At 35.5% G+C, this 18488-nt stretch overlaps 2 protein-coding genes across 4 annotated transcripts; one reads left to right on the top strand and one right to left on the bottom strand.

Annotated features, from left to right (window-relative positions):
• Positions 1-487: 487 nt before the first annotated feature.
• On the top strand, positions 488-4160 carry LOC133313152 (small ribosomal subunit protein bS1c-like). Its single transcript, XM_061514480.1, has 7 exons — positions 488-808; positions 1180-1455; positions 1705-1788; positions 2267-2548; positions 2634-2744; positions 3018-3104; positions 3824-4160. Exons 1-7 carry the CDS (start codon positions 533-535, stop codon positions 3926-3928), a joined length of 1221 nt encoding a protein of 406 aa, XP_061370464.1. The 5' UTR covers positions 488-532; the 3' UTR covers positions 3929-4160.
• Positions 4161-6109: 1949 nt separating this feature from the next.
• On the bottom strand, positions 6110-18273 carry LOC133313150 (uncharacterized). 3 transcript variants are annotated; one of them, XM_061514477.1, is made up of 15 exons: positions 18055-18273; positions 17859-17971; positions 17653-17749; positions 17403-17527; positions 16277-16772; positions 15975-16160; positions 13951-14244; positions 13454-13606; positions 12518-12672; positions 9640-9745; positions 9170-9518; positions 8565-9067; positions 7817-7895; positions 6803-7162; positions 6110-6484 (listed from the first exon to the last, which is right to left on the bottom strand). In XM_061514477.1, exons 1-15 carry the CDS (start codon positions 18157-18159, stop codon positions 6291-6293), a joined length of 3315 nt encoding a protein of 1104 aa, XP_061370461.1. In that variant the 5' UTR covers positions 18160-18273; the 3' UTR covers positions 6110-6290. The 3 variants fall into 3 exon arrangements, with proteins under 3 accessions (XP_061370461.1, XP_061370460.1, XP_061370459.1); XM_061514476.1 differs by having other exon boundaries at positions 8565-9518; positions 16286-16772; XM_061514475.1 differs by having other exon boundaries at positions 8565-9518.
• Positions 18274-18488: the final 215 nt, after the last annotated feature.

The following is an 18488-nucleotide window of genomic DNA, read 5'->3' on the forward strand; positions in this document are numbered from 1 at the left end:
TATATATATATATATATATATATCAAATGATGGTAGTTCAGTTGCTGCAGTAGAATTGAACAAATGAGGTGAGAGTATATTTTTATGTGTCCGATCTTCCTTACGTATTTGGTGTAGTATTTCAACAACCTAGTTGTTCCACAAATATTAAGTGTCATTATATTAGCAAATTAAATATTTTGATGATTCAACCAATTTTTTTATGATTATATTAGTTTTTTTAAAAAAATGTTTAGTGTTTGTCATTTTACAACTTTGTGTCATTTTTAATAAAACTACGTTGTTTTGGTGTGTTTTGTCATTTTTTTAATTTATAAAATTAGAAATAAAAAGAAAATAGAGGAGAGAGAATGTAAAAACACACCAAAACGATATAATTTCATTAAAAATGACACAGTGTCATTTAAAATGAGAAACATTTTTTCCCTTAAAAAAAATATATATATAAAAAGGTTATTGTTATATTTATTACAAGATTTCTCACCTTATCTGAAGAAAGCAAAGAAGATAGAGAATATCGAAGAAGGTTGGGATGGCGTGTATGGCTCAGCAGTTGAGTGGAGTGAGGTGGTCACCATTAGCGTCGAAGCCAACGCAGAAACAGAAGCTGAAGCGGAGGCACAGTGTGGTTGTGTGTTCTGTGGCACTCGCTAATGCTCAGAACAAAGAGAGGTTGAAGCTCAAAGAACTCTTCGAACAAGCCTACGAGAGATGTCGTACTGCTCCCATGGAAGGTGTTTCCTTCACCCTTGACCAATTCTCCGAGGCTCTCGAGAAGTATGATTTCGATTCTGAAATTGGGACCAAGGCAAGTTCTTTCCTTTCCCTCTATTTTATCATATAGTTACCAACATTGTCTCTGTATGACATGTCTTTTTGATGAATTTGCTATTGGGTTTTTGTTTAATTCTCTATTTACTTATAATTTCATACATGTTTTGATTGAAGATGAAATGGGGTTCTGTTGAATTGAATTTGTTTTGTTGCTATGTGTATGGATGTGAATGTTTACCTAATTTGTCTGTGGCAATTGTTAATTTGTTGTGTATATGAAGAAAATACAAAAAAGGTGCTTGTAGTTTAGAGCTAGTACGTTTTACTCCTTTTTCATTTTTTGTATTGGAATAGTTCTCAGAGGTAATCTGAATAGATTGGTGATGGTTGGTGGTTATGTTTCAGGTTAAGGGCACTGTATTTGGCACAGATGCAGGTGGTGCTTATGTTGACATTACTGCAAAGTCCTCGGCATACTTGCCCCTGCAAGAGGCATGCATCCATAAAATTAAGCATGTAGAAGAAGCAGGCATAATTCCTGGCGTGAGAGAGGAATTCATAATCATTGCTGAAAATGAAGGTGATGATAGCTTGTACTTGAGTTTGAAGTCTATCCAGTATGATCTTGCGTGGGAACGCTGTAGACAGCTTCAAGCAGAAGATGCTGTTGTCAAGGGTAAGGTGGGTTTGGCATACCGAGAAATTCTATTTCAGTAAGGATTTAGTATATTTGTGTTGATTTAGAATCCAAATAATTATGACATTAATTTCTAGTAATTTCTGTCAAGTAAAGATTACAAAGTGAAGCATAAGAAAAACTGTTCTTATTACCTTTCTGAGTTGGTTTATTTGATCTTTAATTACATAGACCGGTTCATCTCCCTATCTATCTCCTTCTCTCTCTCCTCACATATGCACTTTGCGTGGCAGATTTTTAATGCAAACAAAGGTGGTCTGGTGGCTGAAGTGGAAGGCCTTAAGGGGTTTGTTCCATTCTCACAGATATCAGCAACGGTTAGCTCTTGACCTACTTTGACATTTATGGACTTGTATGCATCAGATTCAAACTTGCCATTTGGCAAGAATTCAACTTATGGCCAATTAAAAAAGTATGAGGGCTTATTGTGGGAATCAAAATCAGATGAGTGTGGCCTAATTGTATGTTTTACCAAGGAATACAAATCTCAAAGCTTTGATGCAACATACCATGCAACAATATGGAGAATGACAAATCCATAATAAGTCTTTGACAAGTAGTGGTGGCTCAAACTTGTAAATATCAATCTTCCACTATTCAATTTCAGTGTTGAAATTGGGTCATGCAACTTTATTAATAGAACTTGTATGCTTCAACAAGTTCTAGTGTAGATTATTCTGGGTAAATAGAAATTTTCTTTTTACGTACATATCTATCTTTCATCTTTCCCCTTCTAAGAATTATACTTTTAGCCACCAACTCAAACTCTCTCCCTGTCACCTATGATCTTCTTAGAAATCAAATGGAGAAGAACTTCTTGAGAAGGAGATTCCTCTAAAATTTGTAGAGGTGGATGAGGAACAGTCCAGACTTATCCTCAGTCACCGCAAAGCTGTGGCTGATAGCCAGGGACAGCTAGGAATTGGATCAGTAGTCACTGGCACTGTTCAAAGCTTAAAGCCATATGGCGCCTTCATTGACATTGGTGGAATCAGTGGTCTCCTTCATGTCAGTCAGATTAGTCATGATCGTATAACTGATATTGCAACTGTTCTTCAACCTGGTGATACTCTGAAGGTAAACCTAAAATAAGCTACGTGAATATTTTCTTAGAATTACAGGTTCCACGTGGTCATAAAATTCTCATTTATTCTTTGATTAGGTGATGATCTTAAGTCATGATCGGGAGAGAGGCCGGGTAAGTCTTTCCACAAAGAAGTTGGAACCCACACCTGGAGACATGATTCGCAATCCAGACCTCGTCTTTGAGAAGGTATAATTCAAAGAAAGGATCTCAAATATTTTGCTTGCTGCGTATGTAAACTACTTTTGTAGAATATCAGTGGTTCATTAGTCAAGGGTTACTTCGACTTCCTGCTTTTCTGCTTCTAGATTGATATCCTAGAAGAAGCCAAAATACTGAGTTCCTTTTTGTTCTTTCCATCTCATCCTTTCTTTGATGAATCATATACTTAAAATCGTTTTCATAAGCATTGTCATTTTTGAAAGAGAATGGACACTTGTAATTCTTAATATGGTCTTATAGGCGGAGGAGATGGCTCAAACATTCAGACAGAGAATTGCCCAAGCAGAAGCTATGGCTCGTGCTGATATGCTTAGGTTCCAGCCAGAGGTATTTATTTGTTAATTATTTGTTCAAAATTCTTAACTCAATGAAATTGAAGCAGTGGAGCAAGGGATCAAAGGGATTGTTTGGATGATTTTTTTTTCCCACAAAGCTGTTTTTTGTTTCAAAATAAAAGTGCTTTTCACTTTATGTGTGTATTTCAATGCAACTTTTGGAAAAAAAAAACAAAAGTGAAAGAAAGAAGAAGCTAAAATGGTGTTTTTTTAAAAGCTTAAGATTTATGGTTTTTGAAAAAAGTCAGAATACTGTTTTTCCTCCCTTAAAAGTACTTTTTAGATATTGATCCAAATTAGAAATAGCTTTGGCTTTTAAAAAAGTCATTTTGAAAAAATAAAAAATAAAAAGTCCATTTAAACGGACTCTAAAATACAAATAGCATAAAAAAGTCAGTTCTTGCTGCTGCTGAAAAATAGTATTAGAGCTTCTGAAATGATAAGGTTAAATGATTTTGATGGACCTTTTTTAGAAGAGGACATGAAAAAATTTATGTGCATTTCAGTCCAGTCAGGATACAAGTGGATTTGGCATTTCAGACACTTGATTCTTTTTGCTGAGTTGAGATATATAAATATATTCTTACTTCCAACTATTTACAGCTGGGTTGGATATTTTTCTTGGATCACCTTATAGGATTCATGTATCCTTAGAGATATATTATTTGTTCATTTGATGAATCTATTTCACCCTTACCCTTTCATTTACAGAGTGGATTAACTCTCAGCAGTGATGGGATCCTAGGACCACTTGGTTCAGACTTGCCTGCAGAGGGACTGGATCTGAGTGAGGTACCCCCAGCTGAAGATTCATGATTGAGAATTGAGAGGCCTCTACTCCCCCCACACCCTCCCCTGCCCCCTTTTTTTTACACCTTACTTTAAATATTGTTGTAGAATGATAAACCTAATGCTTTCTTTTGTTTGATATTCATCTTACCGACAGCATAAAAATGAACAAATTCATTATTCTGTACCTATTTGAGCAAACTACCCCCACACACTCCTGCAATGCTGACTTCTTTTCAGTTTTCTATATAATGATTCTTTTCAGCCATTCATTAATGTAGTTAAGGCAAGTAGAACTCTTCAATAAGGAGTGTATGCTGCATTAGCAGTTCAGGACAATAATCATTTACAAGTTCTTACGAATATGTTTAGAGAGAAAGCGTACAACTAGCAATAGGTGAGGTACGCTACGTTGTTTATTCTCAATGTTTGATTGCTAACGAGGAAACTGTACATTGGTTTCATGTCCTTTGATCGAGTCTCTCACAGTACAAGAGCAAAACGACGCTACTACGTAGTTTGTACAATATATATGTTTATCCAGTATATATTTCACATAGGATAGGGATAGAAGGTAACGATGCATGTACATTAATTAATTTAAGGGAAAAGTTTATAAATTTTCCTTTGATTTTTTTTTCCCCATCATCCGAGTCTATTCCTAACACGGTTATAAGTTTAAAAAATATGTCCATGTTGCCCTTCTTATAATTACCATGTTAATAAAAATAGATTTTAACCAACATTACCTTCAAATCATCTGCCAAAACTTGTTTTTATTTAAACGGGCTCTTAATACTAATATGGATATTGACATGAGATGGAATAACAACTGAAATTTTATGTTTAAATTCAAGGTTTCTTATTTTATTCTGATTCTGGGTTTGCTGAGTTCTTGTACTGGTTAATCAATTATTCTTAGTTCCTACCAATAAATTAGGAAAATTTATAAATTCTGTCGGCAAAGTGTTTTGGTTTCTGAGTAGCATTGTGGATCTCTGACAATATGAACTAAGAGTCATCAAATGACTCAATTAATTTTATAAATCTTTTATCATCTGCTCTTCCAGTTCACTGGTGATGTCTTTAAGGGAAATGTTTATTTTGTTTTATTGATTGTTGTTAAATATATGACAGATCTTAAGTACAATAGGTGCAACAAAAAAACCTGTACACCATGATTTAAGTCTATGCAAATAGCTTTACTTCCATGAGGTGAATCACCTTCCTGTAGAAAGGTAGATGGTAGGGGAAGAATTAATGAAACGGGACAGGAATGGTGACCCAGATCTTGCAAGATCAACTCCACAAATGTATTTCAATCTGGAAAGTGGAGATCTTTACTTCAATGTGTCCTTGAAAGTCAATAATATGTCAGATGCACTAAAAGTGACTTCAAAATGTCCCTTGGCAAGAAATAGGAGCATGCAAGAAGAAAGTCAGAAACCTGATGGTGCTAAATAGCACAAAAATGCACATGGCTTACTGCAGTGGAGAAATTGGAGCACACTGTTATAAATCTTGATTCCTCTAATTGGAGTAAATGGATATGTTCAAATGAAATTCAAGGGATTCAACACAGATGCTAAGGTGATTTTTTTTTTTTTTTTTGGTACAGGATTTTATTTTCTATTGCTATACAAAGTTACACAAGTATCTGCATAATTTAGATTTGAGACAAATTCTCGATATAATAATGGAAATTGTAGCAGGTGATGTCTGAGGTAGCAAGCCAAGTTGTTAAGAGCAAAATGGACATTTTTTGTTGTTGAGATATATAAACGTGCAGTTGATAAGGTCTTGAGCACTCCCACCCTTTGAGCTAGCTTTTGGGGTGGTGACCTCAAGGTTCTTAACATGGTATCAAAGCCTCGCCGCCCCCCACTTTCTCTTGTGGCGTTTCTTAGGACAGGTAGGCTGAGCCTGTTGCATTGTCCACTCTTCAAGCCCAATGGACTCTCGTGTGAGGGGGCATGTTGAGATATATAAATGTGCAGTTTATAAGGTCTTGAGCACTCCCACCCTTTGAGCTAGCTTTTGGGGTGATGACCTCAAGGTTCTTAACAGTTACCAATGGACTTGGATGAAAAACACCGTAGGGAGATAAGTGATAAAAAAACCACAGGGGGGTAATTGATTCTAAGTGAAACCATAAGGGTTTTTTTAAACTTTTCCCTTAACTTAAATCATAATTTCACTTTTGCACCAAAAAAAAGGGAGAAAGAAAACAAAAATAAAATCAAACATGCCCAAAATTTTCGTACACTTCTACATTGAGAAAAACTTCTCTACATTTAGGAACTTGTAAAGATATACAAATTTGTCAGCTCTAAAGAGAGGGAAAAAAAGAGCCTTTTCTTCACCTAAGTAAATGCTACACAGGGTTGGGCTAACCCACTTGTTTGCTGCTCTTCTTGCCTTTCTTTTGCTTTTGCTTCAATTGAGTAAGGCCAGCTGCTGATATCTTAACATTACCAATAATTGAAGCAACTAGCTCAGGATCTGTACAGGCTTTCATTAACTCCTTCTCCCGGTTTGTTGCTTCTGACATGTGGCTGAATAAGTTCATTGCAGTTTTTGCAGCTAAACAATAAAAAGGGGGAAAAAATTATGACAAAATCTTGAAATAAGATGCGTTAACTTGGGCATTTCATAATTCATAAACTAGAGCATATATTGCAGGGCCCAGGGGGAAAGAGCACAAGTATCCTAGACCCTAAGCAATGCCATAACATGCATCAAAGCGCCAAATAAAGATACTACTCATCAATTATGAAGGAACAAAAACACGTGCTAGAAAATAGTTTTAAAACTTCCTTCTACCTGGCCATAACAAACAAAATTTTTAAGGAGGAACATGGTTAAACTGCTAATGTAAAGTTAAATAATAAAAAAAATAACCTTTCCCTTTCTTTGCCGATCCAGGAATTATCTTCACCCGATATTTGTAAGACTGAACTGCATTGTAAGGACCACAGACAGGAACAGCATACAAGAGAATGTCATTAGGGAGTGGATTTCCTGTCAAGTAATCCACATCATTTAATTTTTCTTTCTCATCTTCTCCTATTTCATGAATATCGTCTTCTTCCATTGCCACCCTATCTGCTTGGGAAGTGTTAATAGCACTCATGTTGGGATTTTCTTCAGTTTCACCAATTGCATGACTATGCAACAGATCATCTGGTTGCTCCTTACAATCCCGAGATAAGTGACCCGCCTTCTTACACTTGTAACATATTTTTGGAGCTTCTACAGGACCTAGCACAATCAACATTATAATACTATAAACAAGGTAACAAATCAAACAACTTCAATAATTGGCACATCAATATGTTTTCTCTCTAATTTAGAGCAAAGTCTAAATCTCAGTAATCAGATGAGGTAGTAATATATTGAATTATAAAACATGTCCACCACTAGATGAGAGGGCAATAAACCAAGCTCGGTCACTACTCAACTCTTTAGTTGGCTCAGAGTTTGGTTCGTGGACCAAATAGTGAAACTTGACCTAAAGAATTTCCCAAAAGCTTGTCTCATGACATTGTTGACTTGTTTGGTTCATAAACTCAGTCAGTCAACTCAAAAATATGTATTAAATAAAAATATATATTACAAATTAATATATATTACCATGGACAAAGTAATATATAGTATAATATGTATGAGAATGAACCTATCAAAAAGTTCATGAGCCAGCTCAACCCAAATCGGCTCATTTAGCTAAATGATTCAAGCTAAGGCCAATCAGAACAGTTCACAAGCTTTATTTAAGCCAAGCTCGATCCACACATATTGGTGTATATAAAGTTCATGCTGAACGTTAAGGCAACCCAAGTTTAACCAAACTGAGACTCAGCTTGGCTCACAGCTCATTTTCAGCAATAATGGTTGATGAAACTTAAAAAGGCTTACCATTGCCAGGTTTTTTCCCTTTGTCCGATGTTTCATTTCCAGCTGATGTCTCTTCCTTCTTGATTGATTTTCCAGAAGACTACAAATACACACAAAAAACCAGCTTTAGAGTTGAATCATGATGGAATTTTACCCGGGGAAATCAGAAAGATGCAAGATTTACTTGGAGGCAGTAATAAGTTCCAGAGAATGTCCATTGTCATGAACCAATTATCCCAAAAGCTTAAACTATTACACAAAGAAACATAAATGGTATAATGATATATATCTAACGCATCCCTTCAAGCAAGAGATTTTGGGCTTGAAGCATGATTAGACAATGCTCAGGTCCATCTATCTTGGGCTGAAATTTAACTTTTTATTAGAAGAATGGGGGCAGCAAAGATCAAATTTTAGACCACTTAGAGGCTCTAATACCATATCATGAATCAACTATTCCAAAAGTTTAAGCTATTAAGTGAAGACGCTTGAATGGTTTTATATTATATCTCTAACATCCGTGATGTGATTTCTTATATACTTTCTCCTATCCTGATTTTTTAAAAGATATTTTTAGGGAAAAATTACAGCAATAATTAAATTTAACATTTGTAGACTCATCTTAGCAGGTATGAGATATGCATCCCAGATACATGGTACATTCAATTTAGAAACAAAGACGCAAGGATGTATTCTGATTAAAGGCAAAAAAATAAAACAATTTTTCCCATGGATAAAAATGAAAGGACGAGCAAACTACTGAACTCACAGCCAATAATGCCATTCGGATGCTCCTTTCTTCCTCATCCTGGTCAGCATACTTCTCCTTTATCTTCTTAAGTTTTCCCTTCTGTCCACGACTGATTTTTTGACCACCATCTGTCTTCAAATTTTGGACTTCTTTTGCATGTAGATTTGCAGAAATATCTGTTAATTTTGATTCGTCCTTTCCATGTTCAACATTTGAATCGGCTTCTCCATGTTTCTGTTCTTTTTTAAGCTTTCTTCTCTCAGCTTTTGATATATAAGGTTTATCCCTTCCTGCAGCTTTGCTCTGTTCAAAATGGTGCTCACTGCCTAAATCAGTCTGAGGATCATCAACTCCATAATTTTTACTTGATTTAGCAACAGATCCTAGTCCAAGAGCTCGATCAAGAAGTTCCTCAAGTTGAGGAGTGACGGATGATAAGCCATTTCCATTAATGTCAGATAATTTCTCCTCATCAACCATATTCGTTATACTTGTCTCTTTTGCAGGAAAATCATTTGAAACTGTATTTTCTGCATTGATAGTATTAGTAGCCAAACTAGTTTGAGATGAGTCTGTTGGAAAGTCTTCTGATAGGGGTTTATGTGAATCTGCGGATAAATTACCATTCCTTTCTGAGTCAGCAGCAGATTTTCCATCAGTCACATCCTCCTCAGACTCTGAATCAGATTTTTCTTCAAGAGGGCCAGTTTCTTCATAATCATCTATTGTTTCCTCCTCTCCTCTTACTCTCCTTTCATTTAAATGTGATCCCAAGGAACTCTCATCCAAGCGAAATAGCAGGGCAAAACCCATGATAAGAGGGTGCGGTGGAAGAAAATTTTTCTTTCCCCGGATCATGAAGCTCCCTACTGTCAGATATTCCCCTGTAGGAGCAGTTTTACTAACCTGATGAGGATAAACCCACCAGGCACTAGTAACAATTTTCGAATCCCATGCCTGGCTGTGGCAGACCTACATTCCAAAATAATACGGAGGTGGTAATGGCTAAAAATTGATTAAGTTCATGAAACATGAAGTTAACCAAATAAAGTAAATACAGACGGAACATAGTATGGGCAGGTCTTAAACATACTGTGAAACATCCTGCTTGGTTTAGGGTCAGAGGCGGAACTGGTTGCACTGGCTTGTGATTCTTGATAACCGTACTAGAAGCTCCATGGAGATCGGCATGTACATACCTATTACATAATCAAATCAACAGAATGAGAGAATCAGAAATCAAATCATAAATCAAAATAGAAAAAAAAAATTGGACATTTCAAAGTAGTGCATAATTATTTTGATTTTTGATTAGTTATTACAGATGTTCCATGCACTTTAAATTGCAGCTGAGAATACATATTTAGTTTATAGATTAGAAATGAATCAGTAAAATTAATTTGAATTACCGAGATGAAGTGAACATGACAAACAAGACATCATAAATACCAGTAGTATCAAGTGATATGTTGACTACATGTCTAACGAAGGAAGAAAGAGGACTCCTGAGAAAAGGGGAAAGAGATCGTGCTGAAGTATAAGGTGCAAATGAAGAAAACTAGCATATTTTGTGGGCCAAAAGTGGAGGTATGAGGCATCTTCCACAGAGAAGCATGCATACATATATTATGTAAATCAATTTTACAATTAAAAATATATATACAAATTCTTTCTTTTTAATAAAAGAAGAAATATTTTATTTGAGAATACAAAGAGAAGAGTAAAGGAGCAGAGGATAAGATATCTTCCTAAAAGGGAAAAAAAAGTCCAAGTAGCACTCGCCAATCTCTTAGCATATCTTCCAAAGGCACTCATCTAAAGTAGCTCTTAGTTAAGAAAGACAAAGAAGCTAGGGAAACCACTTTATCCCATAAAAGATGCCATGCAAATAGCTGTCCTTGAAAAATTCATGAGTTCCTTTTCAGCCGTAGGCACCAAATAGCAGCAAACATGGCACAATGCCAAAGGGCATTGCACTCCTTATAATCTCTTAAAAAACCTCTAATATGACAGAAGAGAGAATGCTTCAGACTCTTTGGACAAACCCTCATTCACCAAAAATTATACACCAAAAATATCTAGCAGCTGGACAATGCAGAAATAAATGTTTGCTAGTGTCAGACTGACAAACACATCACAGGCATTAGGAGAGAGAACTTTGTGGGGCTTGCAAACATGTATTTAATATTAGTCCTATTAAGCACAGAAATCCAAATGAAAGACTGCACCATCAAAGGGGCCTTAGATTTCCAAAGGGAGTTAGCTAGAAGGCGGCTTTCCTTGTTTGGATACTGGGGATGCATTGGAAGCAAGATTTAAATTTAGAATCCAGTCTCCAGGGGAGTCTTGAGACAAAATCCTCTGATCTTGTGAAGAAGAGGGATGAACAGAGACAAGTAAACGAGAAAGCACATCAAAGTCCAAAGTTTTGTTTTTCTATCATTGAGGTTTCAGGGAAAAAAAATAAATGGACAATTGAATTCGGAAGGAATAGAAGCTGCTAATGGGCGGGTTGATGATGCAATCGGGAAAGACAATAAAGAAGAGGAAAATAAAAGGATTATCTCTGTAAAGAACCAATTCAACCCAAAAGCTTAAGCTGATAGGTGAGGCTACATTAATGGTTTTATATATCTCAACAAGCCCCCTCACACGAGAGAGCCCACTGGACTTGAAGGGTGGACAATGCACAGACCCACATACCTATGCTAAGAAATTCCACATGAGAAAGTGGGGGGCGGTGAGGATCGAACCCGGGACACGAGGCTCTGATACCATGTAAAGAACCAATTCAACCCAAAAGCTTAAGCTGATAGGTGAGGCTACATTAATGGTTTTATATATCTCAACAATCTCCAACCACAAATCCTCCCAAATCGGATAGAAAGCCAACCTCAAATCTCAAAGACATCAAGCAAAAAAAAGTAGTATAACCATGAGATAAATTTCCAAGAACTTTAAGTTGCATTGTCTACAGCCCTCACATCCTATGATCCTACCATTCAGATGAAACCATATTTTCATGGAATAACTTGATGAAAGAAGTTGATTCCAGACGAAACCAACATAACCTCGTGGTAGTTAAGGGAATATTTCTAGACACTAAATTTCCAAGACTTGACCCCTGCCCCACAAAACTTTTTCCTTCACCAGCTAGCAACAAAGTTCCCAACTAGCAAGATGGTCCCTAGTTCCCTATTGGTATTCCTACTCCTGACAAAAGGAAGTTTCTCATAATTTTCTCCATTTTGTTTGTGATGGGCTGAGATATTTAGAGATGGGCTTGAGATAATTAGTTAGTTAGTAGAGAGTTATTCTAGAATATTCTCAAATAATAGGATATATGGAGGGGAGTGTGGGAGTGTGAGGTATGCATGTATTCTGTGACATGGAAATTGGGAATTAGGAATTAGGAAAGGATCTCTAGGGATCTCTTGAGGCCTAGGTCTTTGGCTTTGAGGGTGAGTTGAGATCTTTAGGTTATCTTTTTCTGCATTGTTATTTACTATCGTAAATGTCCCGTAGGGGAGTCTGTATGGCTGATGAAGCTCTGTTTCTCTGTTGTTGCTGATGTTATTGTCAAGGAGTTATCTCCAACGTACTGTCCAGTAGTGAATCGAAGTGTTCTTTTACTGTATTTGTTGTTATTTTTGCCGTTAATTGATTGGGGTTCCATCATTTTGCAACACTCGTGAGGATCTGCGACATTGAAGATATACTCAATTTTTTCATAATCATGTACACAGCAATTTTTTATTAAATATTAAGTTATTTTACAAAGACATATACATTAACATATTCTTCAAAGGATCTGAAGACATTTTAAAAGTCAAAGTATTACTCATTCAAAAGAAGAGAGCATCTGAATCAAATTAATATTACTTTCATCAGTACTCAATAACCATTTTTTGTCAATGTTTAAGCTTTAGCCTTGGGAGCTAGGCTAGTGTAACACAACAAGAAATACTCACAAATCTCCTTTTGACATATATCGCTTCACTATCATCTCATTTTGCTGTGCATCACGTCCACTGATAACCAAATAGTTCTCACTGCTAATGAACCAATTAAATTTCTCAAACCAGTGAACTTTGCGCATATGTGAAATTGTGGCAACAGTTTTTTCCTGGAAATAAATTTGTTGCAAAATGAGTAAAGTAAATATAACAAATTAGCAGTCATTTCAAGCAATCAAGAACGAAAAAATCAAACTGATAACTTGCATGTCCCAATGTTCTACATTTATACATTCAGTGCTAAAAGCCTATCATTAGTTTCTTTTTGGGAGAGAAGAAGAAAGTGTTAAGATTAAGAATGAGGCACTCTCCAAAGATAACAAGAAACGACCAAAGAAGGAAAGCACAACGGAACCCCTAGAAAATAACCTCTGGCCAAATACCATAGAGAGGCCAAAAGGACATATTTTATCCCAAAACCACAGCATGGGGTAACTTTCATTAAAAATAAAGAAAAATCACAACATAGAGGACTTGTTTAAGGAAATAACTTCATTAGAGTCGAGAAAGAAAAAAGTACAGGAGCAGAGGATAAGAAATCCTCCTAGAAAAAGACAGAAAAACAAAAATAGGAGAAAAAAAGGTGATGAAGAATGAGAGGAATTCCAGAAAACTATTATCATCTGGTAACATTATCTTTCAGCACAACTTCAATTGAAACTTATATGCCCTATCACAAATGGAAATCCCATCAAGTAACCAATTTATACTGTACAAGATCTCCATAGATATAACATGGTCATGACCCAATAAACTTCTCAGAAGTTGGAATGAGATGAATTCTGCAGAACTTTCTGTTTCTTCCCATAATCACGGACCACATAGCAATCCAATAACTACATATAAATTTGCACATTAGATTAAAGATCTGTAAATACAATTTTTAACCACCTGATTAAGCTGTAGGCGAGTCTTTTTCTCTGCAGCTTTAAATGCCTTTTCATGGGCAGTCATAGTTTTTTCCTGTTTGTTTTCCTGCTTTTTCTTTAGTTCATACCACCTCCGAGCATTGGCATGTGCTGAGAGAGCTAAATCAACTTCAACCTTGAACATAAACAACTATGGTTACTAATGTTATACATCCAAGGGGTAAAACGTTAAAAATCCACATATTTAAGAAAATATAAATAAAATCAGTGATGATAGTGAAAATGACAAAATAAAAAATGGAAAAATTGATAATACTGACTTATTGACTTACACCAACCTATAAGAATGGGATATAAGGTAATAGAAAGCATATCAATGATATGTTTCTCCAGTCAAATTTTTTGTTTCCTTTGTTTAGTGAAAAATAATATAACCATATCTGGTTTTCTCCCTTCTCTTTGTAATTTTTTTATTTGTCTTAATGAATTTCTTCTTTTATGCAATAAATAAATTAAAACCTTATCCACTGGGAGTGTCTTCTCATCATCATCCATTTCATCAAGATTGTTGCATAACAGTAAAGTCATGCAGTTCTTCTCAAGATGGAGCTTGTCAATGAGACCGGCTACTGGGTTTCCAGCTTTCTTTTCTTCCTTTACCATCCTAGCAAGGTCATCCCAGTTCATACCCTTTGCAAGAGCTACACGAACAGCTAATATAGCAGCATCCACATCTTCTAAGTTGTATTCTATCAATTCTGCCATTTTAACACAGAGATCGGCTTCTTTCCTCAAAGTATGCACTCGATTTTCCTACAATACAGAAATGAGATACAACATGTGAGCACTATCAAGTATCAACTATCAACAATAATGGAAAAAAATGAGTTTTCTCAACTTCATATGAATACTTAAGGTAAGTCCGTGTGTGTATTACGAGATCCTAATGACAAGCAGGATATGAATATAATTTGAATGAAGATTCCAATTCATCTAGCGAACGAATCTGTCAGAATGTTTTACATCATAACTACACCCTCTTGCCCACAATAACAAAAACATGAACTTTCATACATCCAGACAATTATTAATGTTGAGTATTAGGTGTTCCAAATATATATTCGATGTTATACTTGTTTCCCATGTTACTATATTCAATCATAAATGAAAATGATAGCAACACACCCTTTGACACACTTTTCATCTCTCTATTAATTATTGGGTGAAATCTAATATTGGACTGACTAAATAACATGGGCCCTCTCTCTATTAGTAGGACCAGCATGAGGTTTCACCCAATAATAGTGTTAAAAGGAGAGGGTCAAAGAGTGTGTTGATAGCATTTCTCTTGTTATAATTCAAAGATTGTAGCATGTATACATCCACTTAAGATTAAGTTCTTTAATGAATCTGAAATAGAATAAGGAATTTTTTTTCCTGTTCCCTGTATCAAGAAAATTATAATTTCAAGCAGTCCAAAACTCTATATTTAGCAATATGGAAGGATAGATATAATGTGTGCTTCAGAAGATACAACTACTAAGCCTTTTGGCTGAGAAACTGAACTCTTGTAAAACTACACTTTTCATATCCACGTTCTGTGGTCAATGAGGGATTTGACACCAAATGCATCAAGGATATAGTTCAAACAAGAACAATGGTAAGTATGATGTTTGACAAGTTTGACTGCCCACCAACTTTGGAACTAAATCATTGGTAACTTTTACAAGAACTTTATTACATAATGTACACTTGGCTTTTCTAGCTGTAACCTAATAATAATACTTGGAAGGAGAGCTGAAATATTATTTCTTTCTCAAAAGAACATATACAATGGGGGTACAATATATATATATAGAGAATCTACGGGCCCAATGGGTTGAAGAGGGAATGAACCGAAATTCTAGAAATAAGGAAATCAAGGATATACACTAATTACAGATATTTACAACAATAATGCATATTCAAACGGAAAGATTTAATAGACAGATACTACTATCCAAATGCCAAAACTATCAAAATCATATTCTGGTGCAAGTGACTTTGAATTGAAAAGCAACAAGAACTTGTTTGTGGAGATAATTCATAAACAAATTTTGAGTGCGCAAATCATCATGAACATAAATTCTCTCCCTTCTTCAAATTAATGCCAAATTTAAACAAGTTCTCTATTGTTTCATTGCAACAGACAACTGAAACCCATAGACATTTGAAGTTTGCAAATTAGACACTACTATTACAATCTTGAGATGATTCTATAAAAGTAAGTTTAGTAATGAAAGACGCCAAATTTGAAGTATACACACACAAATCATCAACAGCTTGAATGAAAAAGCCAAACAAGAACATGATGTTATTAGACAGAAAATGCAGTGAGACAACATACAAAATGGTGACATGTAAATGAAAAAGAAAAAAAGAAGATAACAAATTCACCCAAGTATGAGCCAGAACGAGATATTCCAGCCTGAACTATTGTGAGTCACATGGTTCAGCTGATTTTCCAGTCATACAAGTGTTGTAGCTTGGGCATGGGCACAAACCTGATCCTGGCGTATCTTATTAAGCTTCTGAGTGGCTGAGTTTTCTTTGGCTTTCTGCTGTTGTTCGGCCCTTTGACTCTCAATTTTGCTATAGAACTCATCCAAGGCTGCATCAAAAGTCTCATACTTTGTATAATCCCTTGACTTAAACTGGTTGAGCAAGATGGGGCAGAACTCATCATACATCTGCATCATAAGATACAGGTATGTAAACACCGAATACCACAAAACCATTTGGGCAAGCAAATTTGTCCCTTATTCTCTTCCATATTCATGATGCCAATAAAAATGAAGAATATAACCTGACTAACACTTCCTGGTTGAGACATAGAAGAATCCTTCGCCAAATTTTTGTTCTGCATCAAAATATATCCTTCAGGAACTATTTCACCTGAAATAATATCCTGCATCCAATCTTCAAACTTCGCAACAGCTTGGAGCAAAGCCTGAACAATAGCATCATCCCACATTTTATCTTTAGGAACTTTTGTACTGGGGATTAGGCCAGCATCTAATATTATATGTTCAGAAAGTGCAGGTCCATAACCGAGTGCTTCCCCAAGGACAATTTTCAATGTGGCAGATGACTTCACACCTTTGCGGGCTCCCTGCTTCTCTTTTGCTACATTAGAAACATCAGTTCCATTTCCATTGACCTTAACAGCTTCAACATTATCATCTTCCTTAGAAGACATTAGGGCTGTCTGCAACTTTGCAGTAGTAGTTCGCTCAAAAACTCGGCAACTCTCAGTAGGATAGCGATGGCGTGACATGATTGCAAGCCCTTTATCATCATCCCTGTAATTGATGAATTGCTATCATTCCACTTATCATAGAGACGCTTTTGAAAATTCCAATAGATAAATTAAATTATAAGATGACTCGAGCTCCCAGAATATAAATAAATAAGTACAAGCAAATGCATTGTGAAATAAAAGTAAAACAATGTTAAATGGTCCCATTTTGAAAAGCAAGGTCTAGTATGCCAATTAGCTTGATTGGGCATGACATAAAAAAATCTTCCACTCCAGAATGTTCTATACATGAAATCAATATGACAGTTTCCCAATCCTCCATAACTATACTTATTTTCTCTCTTAAAATTCTTCTTTTATCAAAAAATAAAAAAAATTCCTATCATTGTTAAGCAAGTGACAACTTTTCTTTCATGACTGAAAGGTCGTGAGTTCGAATCCAGGAAATAGCATATTTGCAATTATGCCAGGATAAAGCTGCGTACAAAGATTGCTTCCACCCGGACCACCCCACACTCGCAAGTCGGATTTAACGGGGAGTGGTTTTTTATTGTTAAGCAAGTGAAAATATATGCTACCTGCATGCAAATTTTCAATTGTGTGTATATCTTTTATATTTACATATATAGACAAGAAATTAGAAATAGACAGCACAACAGAAAATAGTACTAACCTGTGAGATCGAAGTAGAGTCATGACAGTAAGATTAGAATCTGTGAGGAGGATATTGCCCTGGGCATATAGCTCCAATATAACATAGTTTGCATTCTCCCCCAAACCAAATTGAAAGAGAATAATCTGCCATGGTTTATGGAAAAAAAAATTAAAAGATTTTTTTTACAATTAAAAAGGAAAAAGAAAAGAAGATTGTAAGTGAAAGAGAATAATGTGTAAAATGAAAGACGATGCAGGGAAGGCTATACCCGATCATACCCAAGTTGGCGCACATCCTCAAGCCTTCTAGTTCGAATATGCTTCCTCAATTTGAGAGTAAAACCAGAAGGAGTATTGCTTTTGTCACTATAAACAATGCAAACAATCGTGTTGTAAAATCTATATTTCTATTCCATCACATGATAAAGTTCATTTCAAAGAAAACATAAATTCGTGGAAATTATGATAGAATTACCGCATATAGACAGTAGTATGCAATCTGACACCACTTTCCATGAGCAGCAGAACCTTCTCGCTCTCACCGGATTCGGAGACTCCACTACTGTTCATGAGCTTGAAAACATATGTCTGCAAAAAAGAAGAAAGGAGAAAATGAATTGGATTGGAATAGTGATTGGATTGGCGATGAATGAAGAAAATAAAAAAATTACCTTTGGAGAGAGATCATAGACGTTGGAGCATCGCATTCCGATTAACCTACGGAGGCATTTAACCTCGGCGGCCACATCGGCGGTGTTCATACGCACCTTCACCATCGCTCTCTTTGTGTACTGAACCTGTTACTGTTAGGGTTTCGTGTAGGTATAGATGATTATCACTGCTTTGGTATTATAGTGTGTAGATGGTAAAGAACGAGAAGGTAGGCTTCGAATTTCAAAAAATGCAAGAGAAGAAGAAGAAGCGAACCTCTCTCTCTCTCTATCTAGATATATATATATTAATTAGATATTATTGGTTGTATTTATTAATTACTGGTTAATTTTTATTAAATTATAACCGTTAGATGAATGAAAATTAATAATAATTAGATTAATTATAAAACTGATAAATATTTTTTTACGATAAGTATATATATGGGATTTAT

This window comes from Gastrolobium bilobum, unplaced genomic scaffold (genome assembly GCF_033153095.1).
Source record: "Gastrolobium bilobum isolate Gb01-03AN ecotype WA unplaced genomic scaffold, APGP_CSIRO_Gbil_v1 utg9841, whole genome shotgun sequence".
In the NCBI taxonomy this organism is placed as follows: Eukaryota; Viridiplantae; Streptophyta; class Magnoliopsida; order Fabales; family Fabaceae; genus Gastrolobium; species Gastrolobium bilobum.

Coding starts and splice junctions, on each gene's coding strand:
- LOC133313152 (XM_061514480.1), top strand. CDS start 533: ATGGCGTGTATGGCTCAGCAGTTGAGTGGAGTGAGGTGGTCACCATTA. Junction 809..1,179: donor ATTCTGAAATTGGGACCAAG/GCAAGTTCTTTC, acceptor GTTATGTTTCAG/GTTAAGGGCACTGTATTTGG. Junction 2,549..2,633: donor AACCTGGTGATACTCTGAAG/GTAAACCTAAAA, acceptor TTCTTTGATTAG/GTGATGATCTTAAGTCATGA.
- LOC133313150 (XM_061514475.1), bottom strand. CDS start 18,159: ATGGTGAAGGTGCGTATGAACACCGCCGATGTGGCCGCCGAGGTTAAA. Junction 17,972..18,054: donor TCTATGATCTCTCTCCAAAG/GTAATTTTTTTA, acceptor TCTTTTTTGCAG/ACATATGTTTTCAAGCTCAT. Junction 6,485..6,802: donor ATCGGCAAAGAAAGGGAAAG/GTTATTTTTTTT, acceptor TTTATTGTTTAG/CTGCAAAAACTGCAATGAAC.